Here is a 23307-nt window from a genome sequence, read left to right on the forward strand (position 1 = left end):
CAGTATCTCTGCCCATCCCTGATTAGGCTTATTGTGTATTCGGGGGGTTAGTATTCTGTACTGCTGTTGATATAAAATGGCACCCTGAGTCACAGCGTCACACACTCACCTTGCTTCTTGTAGGGTCCTGAGCTCCATGTGAACTGCATTACTCCCTCTAGCCAACAGGGGTCACTGGCAGCTGCATGAAGGTTAGCTGAGCGTATCACCCGGTTGTACCCATGTGGGGTGTTTACATGTTGGGGGGCTTCTGTTCTTAACTAGCTGTGGTTACGCCTTTGGTCAGACTCTGCGATGGGGTCCAGCACGTTAACCACACGTTCTCAATCACCAACACCATAAAAGATGTGGAGGGTGGAGGGTGTTGAGTGAAGAAGATCTCCTCACTTAGACTATCTTACGTCTTACGACATCCCCCCTGCACTGGGGGTCTCACTTCTACTGCTCCACACTTCTAACACATCAAATGTTTGCCTCCCAACATGATGCCAGGGCCAGAAAACCCAAACTGTGCAAAGAGAGCGCAGCCGTGAGGGGACGAGGGCTGATAGACCGATGAGGAGAATCGCTCTGCCAGGACACCAGGTGGCAGTGTAGCTCAGCTCCTCAGGGCTTCTGCTCTTAAAGACAAGATGGGACTCAGGGGGCGCAATAATTAGTGACACCACAATGAAAGCACAGTTGGCTGGGCCTTTAAAAGTCTGCCTTTGACCCCAGAAGTAGCGCCATGGTGGGCTTTAAAGGCTGCTCCCTGTCCTAGTCCTACTGATGTCACAAACTGAGATGGCATAAATGATGAGCAGGCGGGCAGATAGGGTGGCAAGAGGTATAAGGAGACATGTTAGTGGTGGCACACACTGGCAGTGGGAAAGTGTCAGAGCAGGACACCAGATTGAGTGGGCTAAGACTGTGCCAAAAACATGCCAGGGGTTTATTGTGATGTTTTCCCTCTGATCGTGTCTCCTGTCTATGATTTTTATTGATTTTTTTTTTCAGTCACTGCTTTTTCAATATTTTGTCGGCTTTTTGGTAAGTTGGAGTTGTTGGTTTGTGTAAATGGTGCCACCTCCCAGTTATATAGCGCCTTTACGATGGTCAGTGCCACACATGTATTTCTACTGTTACACTGCACACACATTCAGGTGATGTGACACACTTTGGGTTTGTGGCCTGAAGTCCTTCTGCCCTTTGCCAGCTCATGTTGTGTTGCCATTTACCTTCAGCTCACATTTTAACTTCTGCCTGCCTTTGGCACTCGAGTCACTTATTATGCAAATCAGACCTGCTTTGGTGACAGACTTCACAGCTGAAGGTCCCTGACCGTGAACTTCGTTTAAACAACATTTGAAAATTCAAATATTTCTGATGTAATAAAAGAAGGAGGAGGAGGAGTGGGCAGCATGGGCAAGAGTGGGCATTAAAATCAAACACCTGAGATACGGGTGGTGTGTGTGACCAATCAAATGAGGAGACCACTGAGCTTACCATGTAGAGTGCGTGGGCACGAAGCCACCATTGTGCCAAAGTCAACAGGACGGTCCCAAGCTGCTCTGTTTGACAAATGGGTGGACTTCGGCATCCCAGACTCCTGACAGACCAAAGGAGAAGGAAGTGCCAACACTTGGCCCATGAGGACCCTGCACTTGAAAGGAGGTTCAGGCGAATGAATTTCAAATACATTTTAATTTGCATAAAAATACCACAAAGCAAGAAAAACAAAAGTTCTGAGAGTAAAACTGCAGGCGCCCACTTTGAGGTACCTGGCCTGCTGGTGGATGTCCCCAATATAAAAGGGTCTCATGTGGTGAAGGGACAGCCATCTGCAACTAAACCAAACCCAGACGAAGGTGGACGTCCATCTGACCAGCTGACACTGAGTTTGGTCACCAAAACCCACAAAAGGCCCAGAGCTGGACCTTCATGTTGAGGAGGCTCAGGTCCTTTAATGATATGGCTAGCGATGTTCTACCTGTCCATGATGACCACTGTGCTGTGGTCTACAGCGAGGAGTAACATCTGAGGACTGAAGAAAATGGCAGACAAGAGGGGGAGGACATTATGACCAAGGCTGCTCGGCCTCTCCATGATCTCTGGTTGTGTAGTCACCAAGGTGGGCCGGAGGTACTGCTGGGGTCTGCAGATATCAGACTGTTCACTCTGTGTCTGTGGTCACCATGGTCAGTGTGCCAGGTACATTGGCATAGCCATGACTTTCATTTAGAAACTCTCTGCATTAAACATACACTTGGGGTACTGTGAGTACAATTTGGGGTCCTGCACTTGTGGGGTCTGCACTTGGTGTTTTAGAGTTGTGTCCACGCTGAGCTCTGTGGTGTTTGTTTAGCAGATGAACTACGGGAGCCTACCTGTCTGCACATCCATCTTTCTGTTCTATGGTGCCCTTCACTGCCATCTATCATTTGGTGCCAGTCACGTCTGCCCACCTACCTACCTACATACTACACACTATCTTTCAAATCTGTACGTCTGCCCATATGTCATATTGTGCCTTTCAGTTCTGTCTGTCGAGGTTTTAAGGTGACACAGAGTTACCCAAAGACTTAAAGCTGTCATTGTGGTTAAAAGTGCGGGCTCAAATATTCACACAGATGGCACATTGGCAGGTATGCACTGTATGTCCTTCTGCTGCCCCTACACTTAAAGACCTCACACAATATTTAAAAATAGCACGAGATGTGACAACTCTGGACAATCTGTGTCAAACATATCATGACAAGTGTCTCTTCTACATGTCACCAGCTTGTCACTTAGTGCCACCAAGTCACAGAGCCTCACACGAGTCCTCGCTCCTCTCTGAATAAGCTGAGGACAATCAAACACACAGACATGTGGGATTTGGTGAAATGGTGTCCCAAATTAAAGAAGCTGTCACATGTCACTTCTGGATGTGGCAGTGGAGAAGTGAAACAAAGAGACCCCCAGAGCCCCTCCAAGCAAACTGAGTTTGTCAGTCATGAAAGTGTGCAGTTTTTCAGAAGAAGACGTGCTCATGGCTCAGGCCTCAGTGACAAATGGTGACAGTAAGTCAGGATGTGACATTTCATGGGCACAGGATGTGATGGTTGGTGAAGAGGAAAGCAGAATCCCAGTAAAGTGCTGTGGTCTTAAATCACATGTGAACACGTGGAAGTCTGATCCTCATCTCAAATCAGTTCAGTAGATAAAGATGACCAAATCGGACAAGTAACTTGGAAAGGCTGGATGTGGCAACCATTGAGTTAACAGGAATGCTGGGAAATGTCAGTGCAGCCCCTGAAGTGACTCCAGTCTCCATGGGACGCAAGGACCAGGAAGGACCCAACTTTATACTGAGATGACAAGCCTGGTCAAGCCTGAACTGAACCATCTTGGCAAAGAACACCCAGAGGCCCAGAATTGATGCCAACGAGTCAGTGCTGCCCCATAAACCCCCCTGGCCTCCTAAAGTCTTTTTATTAAATTACGATTGACATACAGAGTGATGATCTTCCATTCTGGCTTTGAATCTTGTGTAGATTCTTTGTCACTGAGCCGTGTGCCTGTTCTCCTCATGTCTACATGGGGTCTCCTGCAGGTACTCTGATCTCCCCACCACATCCCCAGTGAAGAGCAGACAAGTCACCAGTGGATCTGCACAACCTGGCGTATTATGATATGGACCTGCTTTGCTGCTCCTTGGCATTGAGTCAGCAATGAATTTCACAATGGACACCGAAACACCAGTGCAGCCCCCAAGGCCAGCTGTCACACTGAGAGCACTGAACTGACAGCCGATTGTCCAAAGTCACAAGAGAATGTTTAAAAAAACACATGGAGAGGTTTGGAATGGCTGACTCCAAGAAGGCTGCAGACACCAGAAAGGTCCACAAAGTCCAAGAGTCGGAGAGCTGCTGTGTGGATTCCTCCTGCGTGAAGGCACTTAAAGAGTGTCACATGTCAAATGTGGTGACAGCAGGTGATGAATGCAGGGGGGGGCACTTTCTTATTCACACAATCCTGTAAATGAATAACTGCAGCCCGTTCAGTGCTACGTGTCATATCTTACTGCAGATAAGGTCAGGAGTGTTTGATCAATCTGGTGAACCTGCTGACTGGCTCGGTGCCCAAACTGTGCCATGTCTAGAGGTGCCATTTGTTCAGATTATTTACTGATGCCTGGTGAAGGATATGGAATTAAATGTTTTTCTTTTATTACTTGTCTATGCAAAGCAGAATCAATGACAATTTATCCAAATGCGAAGAGATAACATGAAACAAACTTCTTAAAGTTTAACAAGAGGGCTGTGCCCACCAACAATATAAAAAATAAAACCCATTCAATGGAATTGCAAATAATTCAGGGGAAGCCAATCACTTGCTCATCCAGGATGAAACCCAAATACACCCCCCCCAGATGGGACAGCATTCAGGATTCACTGGAAGTGAAGTCCTCCTCCAGGATGTTCATGTTGACACATCACATGTGAAAAGCAAACCAACGTCTTGAGCCCCACACCTCTTTGAAGCAATAAAAAGCCCCCAGAGAGCCAAGGACCCCAGTTAGAGCGGAGAAGGCAGATCCACCACAGCACATTGGGGGAGGGACCCCTAAGGGCCAAAAAGGGGGCTTCAATAAGGCATCCCTGGGCTTTTTTTGGGGCCCTTTTAAGGCAAGTAAACAAAACTTTACCTTGGAGGAATGAAATTTGGGGGGGGTTAAATCAAAGGGGCCCAGGCAACCCCGGCCAAGGGGAATAAAAAGGACACAATGGGTTTAAGAGGGTGGGGGGGAAGGTTTTAGAAAAAGGGAATACCCCAAAGACCTTTTTTGGTTTTTTGGAAAAAGAAATAAAGGGGGGTAAAGAGAAAAGGGAAAAATGAAGGGGGGGCGTGAAAAGGAATCGGGAAATTAAAAATATTTGAGAAAGGGGTTTGAGGGCCCTTAAAGAAATTCTTTTTGTTTGATGAGGCCGGTGGGGAATAAAAAAAGGGAAGAGTTTAAGGGGACAGAACCAATAGAATTTAAAAATTTCCCTTTAGAATTAAGGGTTTTAAAAGGCTTTAAAAGGAAACTCTCCCACACCTTGAATTTTAAATCTTTATATCCCGGGTTCAAAATTTAAAAACCCGGGCCAAAAACATCACAAAAAAAAAAAGTTTGGTTAAAAAAATTTTAAATTTTTCTTAAAAAAAAGTCCCTTACTTTAACCCCCACCACCTTTTTTTGGAATTGGAATTTCCTTTTAAAAAATACCCCCTTTTTAAATTTTTTTAAAAACAATTCCCAAATCACAATAAAAAAATTTTTAAAAAAGAAAATTTTAACCCCTTTTTTATTTGGAAAAAATTAAAACATACGGGGAAACCTCCAAAATCACCTTTTCAAAGAATTTAAGGAAGGTGGAATTCCTCCTAACTTCATTTTTATTTCAACCAAAATTCAATATAAAATTCCTTTTTCAAATTAGAATAAAACCCTAAACCTTTTAAAAATTTAAATTTCCCACCCCGCCTTTTTTTCCCGGGTTTTAAACCCACCCAAAACTTAGCAGAAATATGGGAAAAACCCAATTTCTTTATTCTAGAATGAACCAATTTAAAAAAATATTAAAAAAGGAAGTTTTTTTGAAACCCCAAACTTGGACCCCCAAAATTAAATCCTTCCAAAAAAAAATCTTTTTTAAATTCCCGCTTTGTAATTTAAAACACTTTAATTGTAACAACCCAAAGGTTCTTCAAAAATTAAATCCCAAAAATTTAACTTTAGGAAACCCCTTTAAACCCCGAAGAAATTTGTTTAATCGAAGCGAAACCCCTCATTTTCCACCCCCTCTCCAAAAATTAAAAAGTTTTTAAAAGTCTATAAAATTTTATTTTTAAAAAACCCCCCCTTTAAAAATCTCAAGAAAAGGAGCAAATCTTATCAACAAATTCACCCCAAAGGGGCCAAACAACCATTTTTTCACTACCCCAAGGAAGAAAATTTTTAATTAAATTACACTCCTCACCTCCAAAAATTTTAAAAGCCCCGGAAAAAAATAATTTAAGCCGGCCTAGAGGGCCAACTTCTCCCTGTTAAAATCATTTTACCCCTAAAATCCTTTAAAAAACTCAATGGGGAACCGGGGCCCAAACCCAAAATCCTAAAAACCAAAACAGCCTGTGAATTTTCCCAGAGGGGGTTAAAAGGACCCAAAATAAATTGAAAATTTTTACCTCCAACAACGGGGTTTAAAACCCCGTTTGGGAAAATTTTTGAAAGGAAAACCAACCCCCGAACCCCCCCAAGGGCCCCGCCTCACTGGAATAATTTTACCCTTTAAAAAAAATTTTGGGACCCAAAACCCCTTTTTTAAAGCCCCTTGGGGGGGAAACCCCCTAAAACCCCCACATTTGGGTTTAAAATTTAAAAATTAAGGAAAAAAGGTTTTTGGGAAAAAGGTTTTTCCTTCCCCTTCCTTTTTATTTTTAAATTCCTTTCCCCCAAATTCCCAAAAATTTTTGGATTTTTGGGGGGTTTTTTTTTTTACAATTTTTTTTTTTACCATTATTAAAGGGTTTTTCAAAAATCCCCTTTTCTTTTTTTTTTTTGCTCATTCCACCCTCTCAAACATACGCAGTTTTTAATGTCTGGATAACATTTGTGATTAAATCACTTCGAGATCTGCACATAGACAACGTCATCGCATCTTATCAACAATTACACTCCAAATTGAACTTTCCAGCAACTCATTTCTTTCACTACCTTCAGATTAGAAACTTTGTTAATCAGAACTTGTCTGATTTATCCTCACCTCCCACCTTCCTCTATGCCGGAAAAAATATTAATAAGTCTCGAGGACTCAGACAGCATCTCCATAAAATATAAAATCATTTTACAGTCCCTCCCTTTCAAAGATCTCAGAGTATAGAGAGACAAGGATCTCATACTCAACATCTCAGAAAAGGAGCGGAAGGCAGCCATTTAGAGAATTCACTCGAGCTTCATAGGCACAAAGCACAGAATTATTCAATTAAAATTACACATCGAGCACATCGTTTAAAACTGTCTGAAATGTTTCTGGGGCAAAATCCAACCTGCGAACGTTGCAATCGAGCTCAAGCCTCACTGGGCCACATCTTCTGGGCCGCGTTCACCAAATTAACATCATTCTGGACCAAACTCCTGAAATGTCTATCAGACAGCCTTGGGGTCCCAATCCCTCCTAATCCACTAACAGCTGTGATTGGTGGGCTCACAGAGGGGCTTAAAGTGGAGAAGGACAAACAAACTGTCATCGCCTTTACTTCACTATCGGCACACAAACTCGTCTCGCACAACTCGAAGGATCCTAACTCACCTCCTTCAAGCCAGCGGGTCACTGAGGTCAGATATTATCTAAAATAGGATCGGTACAAAACGTTTTCAAAGCCTGGCAGGATCTCATCGATAACATTCTAGAATAAGCATTTAAATTGACGAAGCGGAGTCTCTCCCCTCTATTTTATTCTATTCATTTTGATTTTTTGATTTTTTTACATATTTTTACTATTATTAAAGTCTCACTCTGCTGGCGTAGCCCTCTTTCTCATGGGTGAGGGTTGATTTGCTTTGAACCGAGTTTTGTTAAACTTGACTTGCTTGTATGGAATGTTATTAGATGTTAAAAAAATTAATAAAATGTTTAAAACAATGAAATTGCAAATAATTTGAACTTGCATTTTGTTGAAGTTTATACAGTTTGTGTGAAGAAGTCGATAATCTCACAGAAGTAACAGGGACTACTAAGGAGGTACTGAGAGATTTGGAAATTATAGAAAGAGAAGAGCTGCTCGGGCTACCTGGGAATTTGTCACATCGCTCTGCGCCTGCACTCAGTGAAGAGAGCTGTAGAGAAACAAACCGCCTTGTAATTAAAGAGGCTGAAATCGAACAAACCGCCAGGACAAGATCAGGCTTAAGGAGGCCAGCGAGTGCAGATAGAAACCCTTGACGCATATTTTTAAAATCTCTGCACACTCGAGTAATTCCTAAAGACGAGTGGCTGATGAATATCATGAAGGGTAGACGGGCCGAGCCAGTGAGCTTAACGTACACCACAGGTAAATTAATGGAGGGGATTATTAAACGACACATGAAGGAAGTGTTAGGGACAGTCGGCATGGCTTCAGATGAGGAAGATCGTGTTTCAGTAATATAAGCGACTATAGGATGTGATCAGGGAGGTGACAAAGTTAATTATTTATGTTAAATTTCTGAAGGATTTTAATAAAGTAACCCATGAAAGGTTGGTGATAAAACCAGAAGAAGTGAGGGATTCAGGGCGCAGTGCATAGCTGGGTAAAAAAATGAGCTCAAACACTGGCAGGAGTGGGTTATGGTGAGGAGAAACTTCACAGAATTGGCAGATGTTAAAAGTGGCGTCCAGCAGGGGGAAGCACTGAGGTTGCTGCTCTTTTTAATTTACATATCGATCTGATAAGAACGCAGGCGATACTCTGACCCGTTTGCAAAGGTTTGTGTCAACTTAACAAGAACGTTTAACAATGCCAGCTGGAGTGGCGTCTGTGGTGGTCGCTTAGTAAACTCAAAGGGATTAAGACGTTCTGAAGGCCTTCAATGTCTCAAGAACGTCTCGTGGATTTGGCCAGGCTGAGGACTGCAGCAGACTTTGCTGGGTGATTGTGACTGATGCAGTCAGTTGAGATTTTTCACCAATAAAAGGCAAGTAAAGTGCGTATTTAAGGAGACACTTAGTCTTTGTTTTACTTTGCTAGGCTTTGTAGAATCTGTAGTACTAATACAAATCTGAGTTTTCTCTGTCGTGATCTCATATGAAGAACCTAAACCTTCTTGTCATGTAAGGAAGGAGTATCGGTGTGGTGTTCCTGCTGCGTTCATTAGATGGCAGTATACTTGGAAGAAAGGGGTGGTAAAGGGAGGGAGAAGATCAACGTGAGGGGTAAGACGGCCATTTTGATGTTGAGGTTGAGTTTATGAATCAAAGTATTTAAAGGGCATCGCGCGCTGCTTGAGCCGACTGAATACACAGCAATAGAGACATAAGGCCTCAAATACAGAAAGTCAATGCAGCGCCACACATTCTACACTTTTATTATCTTTATGTTTAAAAGCACAGTGGATTAAAACACGATGGCTAATGAGCAGGAAAGGCGTCCTCATAACATTTTGCAGACACTTCATAAAATTCCTCAGAGAGGGCCTGCCTGTCAGGAAAATAAAATGGTGACCCACCGAGACAGAAAATAATTTAAAACAAACTCAAAAAGCTGAGCTCTGCATAGTCTGAAGCCCTAAACTGATGAAAACATTGAAGAAATACGCAGAATAATCACAGAGAGCGATTACAAACTGCTGCTGTGTATTTTTTGCTTCACTGTATTGAACCCCAAGAGGAAGTCGTCTTTTTGTGTGACCTTTGCAGGTCAGAGTGCAGGGTCAGCCCTCGTATGGCACCTCTGGAGTGCCAGTCAGGTGAAGGTCCTCCTTCAAGGGCCCAATGGAGTAGGATGGCCACCATCCTGATAGCAGCGCAGATCCTTAGCCACAGAGCCACCAGTCCGCTTCTACGAGGACAGCAGGATTACAAACATCGACTGGGTCTTTGTTGTCTGCTCTGTCCTCCTTTTATTACTTAATCTCCTCTCTCTGCTCCTCTTTTCTGTTATCTCTGCTGTCCATTGTCAAGTGCAGTTTAGATTTGATTTCACGTGAAGCGGTGTTGTAATATTTAGGACAGGCCATCTGTTCAAGGACTTATTAAATGTATGTGCATTCATTTATGAGAATTTAAAAGGGTTGACATGGCAACTCGACCAGCCCACCAGGAAATGTCCTGACGTTCCAGAATGCCACATTGTCCCCAAAAGATCACTTGATGTGAGGCTCAGAGCCAAAAGGATCAGAATTACCAACACACAAAACAAAAATCGTACGTCAAAAATAAAAGAGAGATGAACGGGTCTCAACACTCAGGACTTTAACGAATAATCAGACAATTCTTCATGAAGACGTCGCCTAAAGGATAAGTTCAGTGGTTTTCAAGTCCAAGTGATGTCTTCACAAACTTGCTGTTATACATTTGACACATGACATTGTGTCCTAAAGCGACTTGCCTTCTGTAAACGTTAAAGAATCTCCTGCCGCACTGGCACTTCACATTGTAGGCCATCAGACACGGAGGAGAAGCTGAAAAACTCACCACATACGTCCACTTGTCAAGCCAAGCCAGCTGGCGAGTGTTGATCTGCGCCTTCTGTGTTTCCTCCGCATGTTCAGGACAACAAAATGGAGTCTGGAAATAATCAACTGCAGACCTCGTTACTGTAACACATGTGACTCTGAGGCCATTTGGACTTCTACTTCCTTAACAAAGTGTGTTTAATAAATCTGAACTTAGTGTGGAAAGTTGTATAAAGTTCACAAGGAGCAACAAAGCATCTTAATCTTAAATTTAACTTCATAAACCTGTATACCTTAATCAGAGTTTATATACTGAATGTTAGTAAACTCAAAAACTAAAGGTGACAGAAAAATTCTGAGCTCAAATCTGAAATCAGCATGAAAAAGTAACTTTAATCGTCACCCAGAGGGGCTGCGGCCCACCAGAAAGGTAAAAGTGAGTGACCAGCTTATCAGAGACAAACAGGAGCCACACATCACCTCACGTATTCAGGGGTCTCCTCTGCTTCATCTGTGTGGTCTTCAAACACGCTCTGGCACCTTTAGTGACTCATCTTATGTGTTCTCTTTTATAGAAATCTGAGCACAATGGCTGCAACACTCGGCTTACTGCTGGCTACTTTCATCATCAGCACAGTTACAGGTAAGTCATTCGATATCCAACAATGCAGGCCTCTAAATGTTGTGATCCGGGCACCTAAATATCACAAAATGGAGGGAAAAAAAAAACAAAAACCCAAACGAGAACTTCATTCTGACCTTAACACGTAGAGCAGGCCTCAGTCCTGTCAGCCAAAATTCAAACCGAAACAAAGTATCTTTAGATTTGAAGAGAAATTCTACAAAAGAATTAAAAGAGAAATTAACAAACAAGGCAAGTGAGAAAGGAACTTCTCATTGGAATCAGTAAAGTAAAATAAGGTACAATCTATCTATCTATCTATCTATCTATCTATCTATCTATCTATCTATCTATCTATCTATCTATCTAGTCTATCTATCTATCTATCTATCTATCTATCTATCTATCTATATCTATCTATCTATCTATCTATTCATCTATCTATCTATTATATGGTGCCTTCATTTCTATCTATCTATCTATCTATCTATCTATCTATCTATCTATCTATCTATCTATCTATCTATCTATCTATCTATCTATCTATCATATTCTGCCTTTCCTCTCTATTCTCTCTATCTATCCAAGAACCAGCAAACCAGTCACAGTATCTTATAAATGAATGTGAAGGTCACAAGCCAGGAAATCCAAACCCCATAATCATCAAATGAGACCCAGGAATCCAAACACAGACAATCCAAAGTTACCATCTGAACTGTCACTTCAGCGTAAGCACTTGCTGGGTGAGGCCAGTATGCCAGCTGCACGATTAGGTGGCCCTGCACCCTTAAGCTTCACAGGAGACAAGGCAGTTATCACATACAAATAATGCATCTCCACAGAAAACATAATAACTAAAGTAATAACAAAATAAAAGTACAAATCAGACAAAGCTTGACGACACTAAATGAGGGTCAGAGTTTCCCACGTGTAGGCAGCTGGTGAAATGTGCTACTGGAGGAGGAGCAGCTCTGGGCCCTTCTCCAACACTATCTCAGAGGCTTAGGATGACATTCCATGGAGACCTTTGGTCAACTGTGTCCATGCCGTGGCATTTCTTGTCCTCTCACGTAGATGGAAACTAAAATCAGCTCCGCCACACATAAGGACAGTGCAGAAGTGGACCTGTGAGACTGTGGACAGCCTGTAGCTTGGCCTGGACTCGGCTCTCGGGGAGGAAGTCAGAGATGCCCGGGTTGGAGCAGACGAGTATATGGACACAGGTCCGTCTTACATATGTTTCTTTATCAGACAAACAGTACGTCACTCCTGTGCCATCAACAGAGCTCTCGAGAGACCAGCAGTGGTCCACTGTCGATGAAATGGGTGCCATCAGCATACAAAATGGCCTGTGGTCAAAAAGCGTGTAGAATTCTAAGAAAGTCTAATGGCCTTCATTAAGTGGTGGTCTCTGATTTTCAGATGTGTCCTACAGTCTTGACTCCTGTGAGCCTGGATGGACGAGCTACTTCAGTGATTGTTACCAATACTTCCCAATGCAGAAGACCTGGACTGACGCTGAGGTAATGTCTCGTCGTGAGGGCTGTAAGTGACACTGGAAATGTTGTGACAGAATGGCATTGCTGCCTTAATATGTGCTTTGTGAACAAGTCCAGTACTTTTCTGTGCTCCGTGTTGATCTCCTTCATGGCACGCGTGTGTTTTTTCCCCCCTCAGCCAGTTGGCACCTTTGATTTTTTTGTTATTCTGCTGTACCTTCACCCCTCAGTCACTTTCTTTGCACTGCATTATGGATCGTCCTTCTTTTGCTTTCTCATTCTCTGTCCTTCTCTTTTTAGATTTCTGTCCCTCCTCACTCACACACTCACATTTACACACAAACAAGACAAACAAAGGGAGCAGAAGACATGAAGTGAGCAGAAGAAGATGGCGACCTGTAAAGCCCGTAGCTGCAGGCTGCACTTTGTCTGCTCCACAAACCGTATCTGTTCCTGAGAACTCGTTCATAAGGCGACTGTTCATAGCGTGAACACAACACCAGTGGATCTCCGCTCAGTCCCGGCCCTGCTGGCTGCAGTGCAGTTTTGTCTCCTTCATTTCTCTCTTATTGATCTCATTTACTGAGCAGCTGACATATTGATTTAGTCACAAGGTGACTGACAACATCTGAGAGACGATTGGTTGCATTTGTTTGGTTATAGGGACAGGCAGGTGAAGTGACCTGCTCAGGTCACACAGGGTCAGTAGTGGGATTTGAACCCACAGCCTCAGGGTTTGAGGTCTTAACTGCTGTGCCACTCTGCCTGCCTCCCCCCTAATTCTGCAGCCAGCGGTGGGATTTGACACTTCAGAGACATTTGGTGCTTTTGTGTTGGCGTGAAGTGCTTAGCTTTTCTTCACTGCTGTCCTCTCCTACTGATTTGCTCCATTAGTTTGATCCCAATAATGACAGTTAACAACGAGCAGAGCAGACCCCCGGGGAAGACGATCCTTAAAGCAGAAAGGCTGCACCAGATAGTGGACCCCAAACCCAAAAAAGACCCCAAATTCACATTCAAATAATACTAAAGTCTGAATATATACACAGTGTACATAAAGTGAAAAGCTGACTGACTCACTCACTCACAGTTTAGTTAAAAAGCTGACAATTGGCAGGATGGCACATCGAGGGCAGTAGGTGCCCACAAAGACAGGGCATTTGGATAAGTCCATATTTAGGGCCAAAAACACAATAAAAAAATAAAAAAAAACAAAAATACCCCAAAATCGCAAAAAAAACTTTGATGTTTTGATTGAAATTTGATGACGTAACAAAAAATGAGAAGGAATGACACAAAGAAATGGGGCTGCCATGAATGGAGCCACCAGGAGTGAAGAGGAAAGACGAGAGGTCAGGGAAGCTCAGAGAAGACTTGCAGGTTAAAATGTCAGATCAATGTGGACGAGGACAAGACCTTCAGTCCATCAGAACTCGCCAGTCCACCAAAATAACATCAAGTCAAGGTGTGGGGGTCCCTATAGTCCTTGTGCCCACCACACTACTTGGTCACGTATTTCAAGAGTCTGTGGCTCTCTGTGTGATGTCATAACGTTTGTGTGACTTTTACCCTTGATGTGTTTTCAACTGTGTCCTCGTGTTCTTGATGACATCATTTTAAAGTCACCGTCTCGCTCCACTGCATTGACGCTCTTCATCATTCTAAACACTTCAGTCAGTCAGGTCTCCTCTTCATCTCCTTACGGCTCAGCTCTTTTAATCTTCATCACTCACCCCTTGTAGCCCCCCATAATCAGTCTTGTTGCTCCTCTCTGGACCTTCTCTTGTGCTGTTATGTCTTAATGGAGACCCAAACTGCACCCAGGACTCCAGATGAGGCCTCACCAGTGGGTTATAAAGCCTGAGCAGAACCTCCAGTGACTTGTACTCCACACGTCAAGGCGCTATATAATCTGACAGTCTGTGAGCCTTCTTCATGGCTTCTCAACACCGCCTGGCATTTGAGTCCACTACGACTCCTAAATCCTTCTCCTAAGGTGCCCTCTCAATTTTCAGACCCCCATTGTGTATTCAGACCTTACATTTTTACTTCCTACGTGTAATTCTTTACATTTACTGACATTAAATTTCATTGTCCACAAGTCTGCCCAAACTGTCTGCTGTCCAAGTCCTTCTGTGATGATTCAGTGGATTCTCGATGATCTGCCAGTCCACCTGTCTTGGTATCATCTGCCAACTTCACCAGCTTGTTCCTTATATTCCTATCTAAATCATTTATTTATATCAAAAATAGCTGCCACCCCAGCACTGCCACCTGCTGGTCACCACTCATAACATCGGCCAATCCTGTGGTTCATCGCCCGATCACCCTCTGCTTCCCGTGCCTGGAGCCAATTCTGCCCTCATCTTCACAGCACACCCTGATCTGCCACTTCTTTTAGTTTGATGCCCACCCTCTCAAGTGGCATCTTATCAGATGCTTTCTGATATAAATCACATCATCTGCTCCTCTCTGGTCGTATCCTTTTCTTGTTTCCTCATAGAATTCCAGCGTGTTGGTAAAACACAAGCTCCTCGTCTGAGCCCACGCTGACTGTTGCGTACTCCTTGTTCTGCCAGGCTCTTTGTCAGCCAGGTTTATACTCGACACGTTCATGTTGGGCTGCATGGTGAAAATGACGTCACACTTTAAGGTGAGCCCCCCGCAGCGATTTAACTACATGGTGATGCCAGATGGTGCCGTGTATCCAAGATGGTGATAGAGATGGGCACAAATCTCTGAAGGGCCTCTGCTCATCATGGACGTCAGTCACCCCACTCATGATGTGAGTACCCAATGTGCCACTGGCGCTCCGGTCACAAAGCAGAAGCACATCAATACCAGAGTACAACACAAGCTGGCAGCGGCATCATGCTGTGGTCAACATAAACGTTTACGCAGCTCAGTAACGGAGTCCTCCACGGCCTGAACACAGAGGGAGGTGGACATTCAGCGGAGTTGACCACATTATTTTTTTTCAGCTGTTGTTTTCAAGAATTACTGGAAACATTCAGTTCACCACACGGGCCACCCGCATGTGTGCAGCCTGTAAACGTCACTGCTGTGTGTAATAACGAGCTAGCGGGCACCACGACTCAGGGTGTATCACCATTGTTGCCAACCTTCTAAACCTTTGTACGGCTACAAGATTATAATTCAAAGCCTAACATTTCAATCTGATTGAAGTCTTCATTTCTTCAGGATCCCTGAAATTTCCGTTGTCCCTTCTAATTGCCTTTTTGAATTCTAAAGAACACACTTTACTGTAAAATGGTGTCTTGCCAGGACCGCCAACAGAGACCAAGGTCAGGACAGGCAGGAATGACCTGTGGCACCGACAGCTTTACTGATGGGCTGACTCTGTGTGGCGTATTCAAGAGTGAGGAGCTCCAGCTGACTAATAATATTAACACCCGCTAAAAAAATAACAGCAAATATCAAAGAGTGAGAAGCACGCTAGTAATACACACCAGTGAGACACACCAGCATACACCAGTGACACACTAATGACACACACCAGTGACACACACCAGTGACACACACAGGCCTTGTGAGATGATAGATAGATAGATAGATAGATACAGATAGATAGATAGACAGAGGATAGATAGATAGATGGATAGATAGACAGATGATGTAGATAGACAGATACTTTTATTAATCCCAAGAAGGCCCACATAATCCAGCAGTGTATACTGGATACAAAAAAAAAAAACAATATTAAATTGGGCCAGTAATAAAATGAAAAATAAAAAAAAAATAACTAAAAAAGCAGATAATAACTTTGAGTAATGTTAGCATTTACTCCCCGGGTGAAATTGAAGAGTCAGCATAGTGTGGGGTCTCCTCAGTCTGTCAGTGGGAGCAGGATGGTGACAGCAGTCTGTGGCTGAAGCGTTCCTCTGTCTGGAGATGATCCTGCCCAGTGGACTTCCATGATTGACAGGAGTCTGCTCACGCCTGCCGCTCTGCCACGGATGTGTCAAACTGTCCAGCTCGCGGTTTCCATGGAGCCTGCCTTCTAACAAGTTTGTCCAGGCTGGAGGCATCTTTTCATCTTTATGCTACCACCCTCAGCACACCCACCAGAGAAGAGGGCGCTTCAACACAACCGTTCGTAGAACATCTGCAGCATCTTATTGCAGATGTTGAAGGATGCCAAACTTCTCAGAAAGTATAGTTGTCTCTGTCCTCTCTTGCACAGACTATCAGTATTGGCAGTCCCCAGTCCGCTTATCATCCAGCTGCACTCCTGTATTTATAGGTCTGCACCCTCTGCACAGTCACCTCTGATGATCATAGGTCCATGAGGCCTGTCCTCCTAGAAATCTCACCACCAGCCTCTTTGGTTTTGCTGTGTTCTGTAGTAGTGGTTTGAGTCGTACCATTTTAACAAAGTCCTTGATTAGGTTCCTATACCTCCTCCTGCCCACTCCTGGATGCGGCCTACAATAGCAGTGTCGGCTAATGAACTTTTGCACGTGGTAATCCTGATGTCTGATGGGTGTTGGCTGAACTGACCGAGAAAGTCCAGTCCCCTGCGCGTCCCTGTGCCGGATTACAATGTCAGACCTGCCGCTCCCAGACGACACACTGGAGGTCTGTCTGTAAGATAGTCCACTTGATGCTTTTACCGCGTGTGAGTCTACCTCATCTCTGTCAGCTTGTTCCCATGGCGAGCAGAGGTTGGATGTGGTGTTGAAGGTGCTAGAGAAGTCCAGAAATATTCTAGAGCACCACTGCTTCTGTTCAGGTAGGAGAAGGATCAGTGTAGCATATAGATGATGGCATCCTCCGCCCCACCTTCTTCCCTGGTATGCTTAACTGCAGATCGTCAAGTGCGCGGCAGATCGTACCAGCATAGCCGCCTATGGTCTCATCACATGACGCCAGAGCAACAGGCCGGAAGTCATTCAGCTCACCAGGACGCATACCTTGGGATGTTCTCATACGCCTGTAAACCCATATTAGCACAACAACCGAAGCCCACCGACTTGGACGTGAAAGGCCGACCCATGGGTCCGGTGCGCCACAGACTGATCACACCCAGGCACCCACCTCCCAATAGCACGCGGAGATGTGTGCCCACCATAAAGCACGCCTGTCCCAGCAACTTCTATGGACATTCACAGGGACTTCTTATTGTTCATTCCCAACGGATATGAAACTCTTCACAATTGTGCAGACCTCATGTCTGAAGTTGCGGCACCACTTTAATGTGACAAAGGACAGGCAGTGACACAGTTGGACTGTCCAGTGGCTGCCAAGACCAACAGTACTCTTTTAGCTGCATGGCCTAAGTTTTCAATAAAATCCACTCAAGTATCTTGCAGGGGAGCTGCTGCCCCCAGGGGTCTTACAAAATCTCCAAAATAAATGGGCTGCCAGGTGCCATGACAGCCCCAGTTTTTGTTGTGTTCTTCCTGATGTGTGTGTGCTATGCTGGTCTAACGCGGACCCTTCCTCTCTGTCACCCTCCCAGCTTTACTAAAGTTTGCCTTGGAGGAAACCTGGCGCTCTCTCCATGCAGCGCATAAACCAGTTCATCACCAGTCTGATTAGGAGCAGTGACTCCTCTGGCCCCACCTCATGGCTCGAGGCTCCAACTCTGTGAAAAGCTGCCCTCCCGGCTCTGTTCATCTTTGTGGTCCTGGGGGGCTGTAAGCTCTAAGATGGCAGAGGAGTGCAGTCCTATGCAGGAGGGTCCCATTGCTTACCGCAGTGCTGGTGTTTTGCAGGCCTCATCATGGCTCTGACAGATGGGTCCCAGTGGATTTACAAACTGGAACTGGGTGAACCTAACAATGTCGGTGGGCACTGAGCACCTCTGCTTACATACACCAACTTTCTAGGTAAGCCATGCTTTGTTTTAGGGCTGATGAAGATGACCTCACTGCAATGGTGGCCGCTGTCATTTCAATTCAAATGCCACTGCACGGACGCCTACACCAGGGTAACCTTGCACTTGACTGGGGTGCTGTGGAGGCACCCAGTCACTTGTACCTTTTTGTGTTTACTTGAGCACAGCATACAATTAGGGAGCAATGTGTGTGTATAAGCAAATATGGGATCAGTCTCTAAAGACCCTCGTAACACACTCTGAAGCACCGGGCACATCAGACAAATCTAACTGTCACTGTGTCACTTCAGACTGGCAGAGCAGGAGGGCTGCTACCAGGGGCTTGTTAGACGCGGATGAGCCACAATAAAACTTAAATAAAGCGAGACGAAGATGGAGTTTCAGTGTGAGATTCATAAGAGAGAAATCATCAGCCTTTTGAATATCAACACTCAACCAATAAAAAATAAAGAATAAATTATAACTCTAGCTCAACTTATGAGGTCTTTAAAAGTTCTGCCCTTTCAGCGTGGTAGGCAGGGTGGCATTTGGTGGCCTCTTCTGATGGACTGCCCACGCTTCAGGTGTGGCTTCTCACCATGTGTAGATGGGCGCCGTTGTGCCTGATAACGCTTGATGGCTGAATTACATTTTGCGGGGTACTGGCATGGCAGACTGCAGCCTGGAATACAGCTCTGTGTGGTTTCATCCCAAAGACATTCAGCTGGAATTCTATCGGAAAAAGTAAAAAAGTAGTCAGCCAGAGAGGTGGACGTGAGTCATGCCTTTTGATTTCTTTTAGAAAGCTACAGTGTTCCTGCATTCAACGTAAAACACGTAAACTGCCGCGGTGCCAATGGGTCCAGAATCAGCTGTGACTGTGGAAACAAAGGATAATGAGGTGGATGATATTGGCATAACAGGATGTTACGGCGATGTCCTCACCATATTGAAGTAAGGAGTGGCAGCACCAAAGACATATGGAGTACACTAGAGAGGGAGCCAAACGGCAAACAGGGCAAAGGTCAAACCGTATAAAGGTGGCATAACATGGACATATAAAATCAGGGTTCAATTCACAGACAAGGCTACACAGTTACCTGCTTTTCTGGACCAATCTCTACACGACTCCACTTAAGCCTACCCATGTCCATGTGATTCATCCTCACGACACAAATGCCGCAGCCAACCGGGCTCAACACGCTAACAACACACGAGTCTAATGAACGCTGACGCCATCCAGTACTGTGTAGTATTGGAGGAGCTGAACTAGCTCCTGACTGAGGGTCTGCTCAGACCTCACTTGGCGGCAGTGCACTCTTAGCCAGGTTCGCTCCTCCATATTCAGAAGATGTCTGGTGTGCTGCCTTGTATCGCTGCCATTGCTTCACGCGTGTTTGTTGTTCCCATTACCGTCGGCGGTCGTGATTTCCTTCAAAGACAAATTATATTCTTACTGCAAAGGCGGAAGACGCCGTGCGCCTTTATCTTGCCATTGTGCCCGATGCCTGCGTCTGTTCCTGAGGAAGAATCAGGTGGCACCTCACAGAGTAGTTAAGCACATTCACAAGGTGTTCATCTAACCACCCCAGGGAATGATGGAAAGCAACGGAATCACGAAAAGGCCGTGCTGAATCAAACTCGGCTATTGATAAAACAGAGCTCAGTCTAATACCCTGCGCATGGACTGCCTCGCCCAGTTTCTGCACCTGCCTCCCTTTGTGCCCCTGTGCTAGCTGGGATGTGGCTCTGCAGCACTAAATGGATTAGGAAACAGCGGTGACCCCCAGTTCAGCTGGCACCGAAGCTGAAGCCGCCATTCAACAAACCTCTTTCATAACACACGTGAGCTCATTTATAAACTGGGTGAGCTGGACTCACTCTGCGAGTGCCCACAACGCTGGTCTCCACATTTGGCCAGCCTCCAGATTAAGACCCCTCAGGCCCACTTAGAGAGCCGATCTGTGCGGTGTTTTATGCGGTTTTCACAGCATGTGGAGACTCAGCTATCCAGCTGCTCATTTCATGAAGCCTGTGGGGGTCCCCAGCGTCTTTTCGGACACCACAATGCTGAAGAGGCCCCTTGCCGCCAATTCCTACGACATTGGTGACGTGTAACACGCTGGGCCTTATAAATTTCCTTCCGAGGTCCCCTTCCACTACACAGCACGCTTGGACTCCTGGGTCCAAATTTCAGGTATCATGGTGGGCTACGCTCTCCAGTCCTCTATATCTCAAAGTGCTTAGCTTGTGAGTTGCTGCTCCTTTCCAGTGTTGTCCTCTGTTCTCGTGCTTTTCTCTCAGTTCAAGGTGGCTGGAATGACATCAACTGTGCAAACGCATTCATCTGCCTGTGGCTGGGATTAAATGCCTGCTATGAGGAGGAGGAGGAGCCACGAGACACTAAAGATGTCCACCTTCTTACTAATTGGCTGTTTCTAAATAAAACAACACATCTAGCATTCATCCTGGGGGTATTCCAGAAAGCTTGGTTAACTTTATCATTTGGTAAATCATAACCTCTAATATTTACCCTGCAAGATTTTCACATGAGTATGTCGGTTCCAAAACACCTGGAGTATGCAAGTTCAATCAACTCCTACTGTTACCCATAGAGTTAACACGCGCTGCGGCAACTGCATACATAAAGACGCTAAATGGATCGCTAATTTCACGAGTCCAAATGGGAAGATCAAGGAGAAAAAAATGAAATGGGCATGTTTCACAGAGGTGGAGTTGGAGGTGTTAATGCAGGCGTGCTTGAAGAATTCAAGCCTATCATAATGAAAAAAGTAATACGGCTGCACGCCAAAAGAAAGAGAGTGCCATGGCAAAAATAACGGACAGAGCCGCGCGAGTGTATTAAATTGCAAAATTACATCGCCCCTTTTATTATACTGTAAAATAACTTAAACACCCTTTCCACCTTTTCACTATTCAATCACTTCGAATTTACCCACTTTTCCTGCTATTCATTTTGGTGTTAAAGCCAATGTACCGTGTGTATTGACTGTGAATGATTATATACTTTGCCTAATATGTGTGTAACTCTGTCACGCAGAAGAACTTTGAGGCAAGTCAAAATGAAAACATAGAAACATACTCGCAAAAGGTATTAGTTGATTACACGCCTCACTGAACTACATCAAAACACGACGGTAGTATATGCCCCTGTCCGTCATGTAGCCACAGAAAGTTTGTGCCTGCCTAATTTGCTGTAGTCCACTCACCACCTCCCCAATTTTATCTGAGGTGAGCTGTCTCCTGTCCTCCATTAAGGCCACCGTGGTTGCTGGCATTCCAGGCACTGGTCACACACTACCATGCACCACAAGTGAGCAGGAAATGTAAGTTTACCAGCCAAGGATTTGTTTTCACTACATTCTAATAAATTTACTATCTCTGTCACTTAAAGGCTTCTTCAACATGCTTCATGTTTTATGCAGGCTGATTCTTATTGGAACTGCATTATGCCGTAGGCTACTGTGTGCCTCAAGTTGTATTACTGTGACATGTTTTTTCCTGCATTTTTGGTTTTTTCTTTTGATAATATTGAGAATTTTATGGGTTGTATTTTCCGCTAGATACTGATAGAGGGATTGTATTATTGGACCCTACAGAAAGGACACAGTCTGTCACAGCTGTAAGTGTTTTGTTGTCAGGTACCTTTAGTTGCTTTTAGATATTTTTTTTTTGCCAGATAATGTATACTTGCATATTTCTCTATAGGTTGAAGATGACGATGAAGAGACCACATCTGCTGTGACAGAAGTGGACAATGCTGGTGGATCCACTGAGGTATGATGCATACCATTATAATGCATGCCCCTTTTACATTAGGTAATAAACTGTCATTGTCCTTTCACAGTACATACCTGGGGATTTGCCCACAGATGACGGTCCTTCAACCTCAATGCACGATCTAAGCAGTGTAAGAATTTATTGCATTTGTCCATATTTTAATGTTATTGTCTGACAGAATCTCATTCATTTAATTATTTTTGGCTTCCTAGTTGCCAGCAAAGGAGCTGTATAAGGTCCATCTTCAAAACAAATAAGAAAAAGTGACATGGAGATGGACCTTATACAGCTTCAAATGGAGGCGAAAAGGCTATCCATAAAAAGCAACATTAGAAATAGAATTACTGAGCATCGCTTAAGGTGAGAACTTGTGTGATTATTAATCTGTTGCATGTTAAACGTGATGTGTGTTATGTATATATATATATATATATATATATATATATATATATATATATATATATTAATATATAATAGTATATGATAATAAACATAAACAATTTAATAAAAAACATTTTATTTCTCATTGTTTTTCAGGAAAAGAAATGAACCACACCTGAGACCAGTGACAAATTTAATAAAAGTAATTCTGAGAAATCCTGCTCTCAAAAGTCTTCCATCTCTGTTGTATGGAAAAATCTGTAGGGGTTCCTCTGGGCCATCTTCTTCAATACAAGGAGGGTGGCTCCTTCTTATAGTGGCAATGTTGTAAGCACAACACAAGCCACTATGATGTCGCATGCCCTCTCTGGACTGACCCGGAGCCCAGCAGACACTGAAACCTAGACTTGAGGATCCCTATGGTCATCTCCACCTTGGCCCGTGTTCGGCGTGAGCCAGGTTAAGCGTGTCTGTGGTCCAGGATCAGTTCAGGGTAGGGTGTCATTAAGCAGGGCAGACAAGGGTATCCTCTGTCCCCCAGCAAGAACCATTGTACTGTCCTGTAATGATTCAAGTGTACAACACAAATATAGTGCAAAGGAAAAAACAATATTTCATAAAGCGAAACATACCCGTGAAATGTCTGGCATAATGATGACTCGGGAAAATTCTGGCATCGTGCACAGATCCTGCCATTTTGCTCAACATTAGTAATAATGTGGGTTGCCTCACATATTACCTGTGGTTGAAAAGTGGAAAACTGTAATGAGTTTACTGATTTTAACAAGGCAAAAATTAAGGACACAAAATCCAGTTCTTACCTGCACATTGATACTATGAATAGATTTCCTATAGTCTCCCATTCATGAAGGAGCTTTATGGAATGGGGCCAATGCACCCAATTACATTGGAAACCCTGAAATAGAAAGTCATGAAGTATAGTGTTGGCAGGATGAATCATCTATAGATATAAATAGGACTAAATAAAATATGGCATGAATTT

At 44.1% G+C, this 23307-nt stretch overlaps 1 protein-coding gene and 1 long non-coding RNA gene across 2 annotated transcripts in view; both read left to right on the forward strand.

Annotated features, from left to right (window-relative positions):
* Positions 1–10741: 10741 nt before the first annotated feature.
* LOC120542828 (lectin-like) overlaps positions 10742–23307 on the forward strand; it is a 65273-nt gene continuing 52707 nt past the window's right edge. The window contains exon 1 of the mRNA XM_039775511.1: positions 10742–10805. Within this exon, the coding sequence (XP_039631445.1) occupies positions 10751–10805 (55 nt within the window). The 5' untranslated portion in view covers positions 10742–10750. The remainder of the gene's footprint in view (positions 10806–23307) is intronic.
* Positions 21705–22172, forward strand: LOC120542829. Its single transcript, XR_005636240.1, has 4 exons — positions 21705–21765; positions 21852–21920; positions 21991–22053; positions 22136–22172. It is a non-coding gene; the product is annotated as an uncharacterized LOC120542829 (long non-coding RNA).

Source organism: Polypterus senegalus, chromosome 13, assembly GCF_016835505.1.
Source record: "Polypterus senegalus isolate Bchr_013 chromosome 13, ASM1683550v1, whole genome shotgun sequence".
Taxonomy (NCBI): Eukaryota; Metazoa; Chordata; class Cladistia; order Polypteriformes; family Polypteridae; genus Polypterus; species Polypterus senegalus.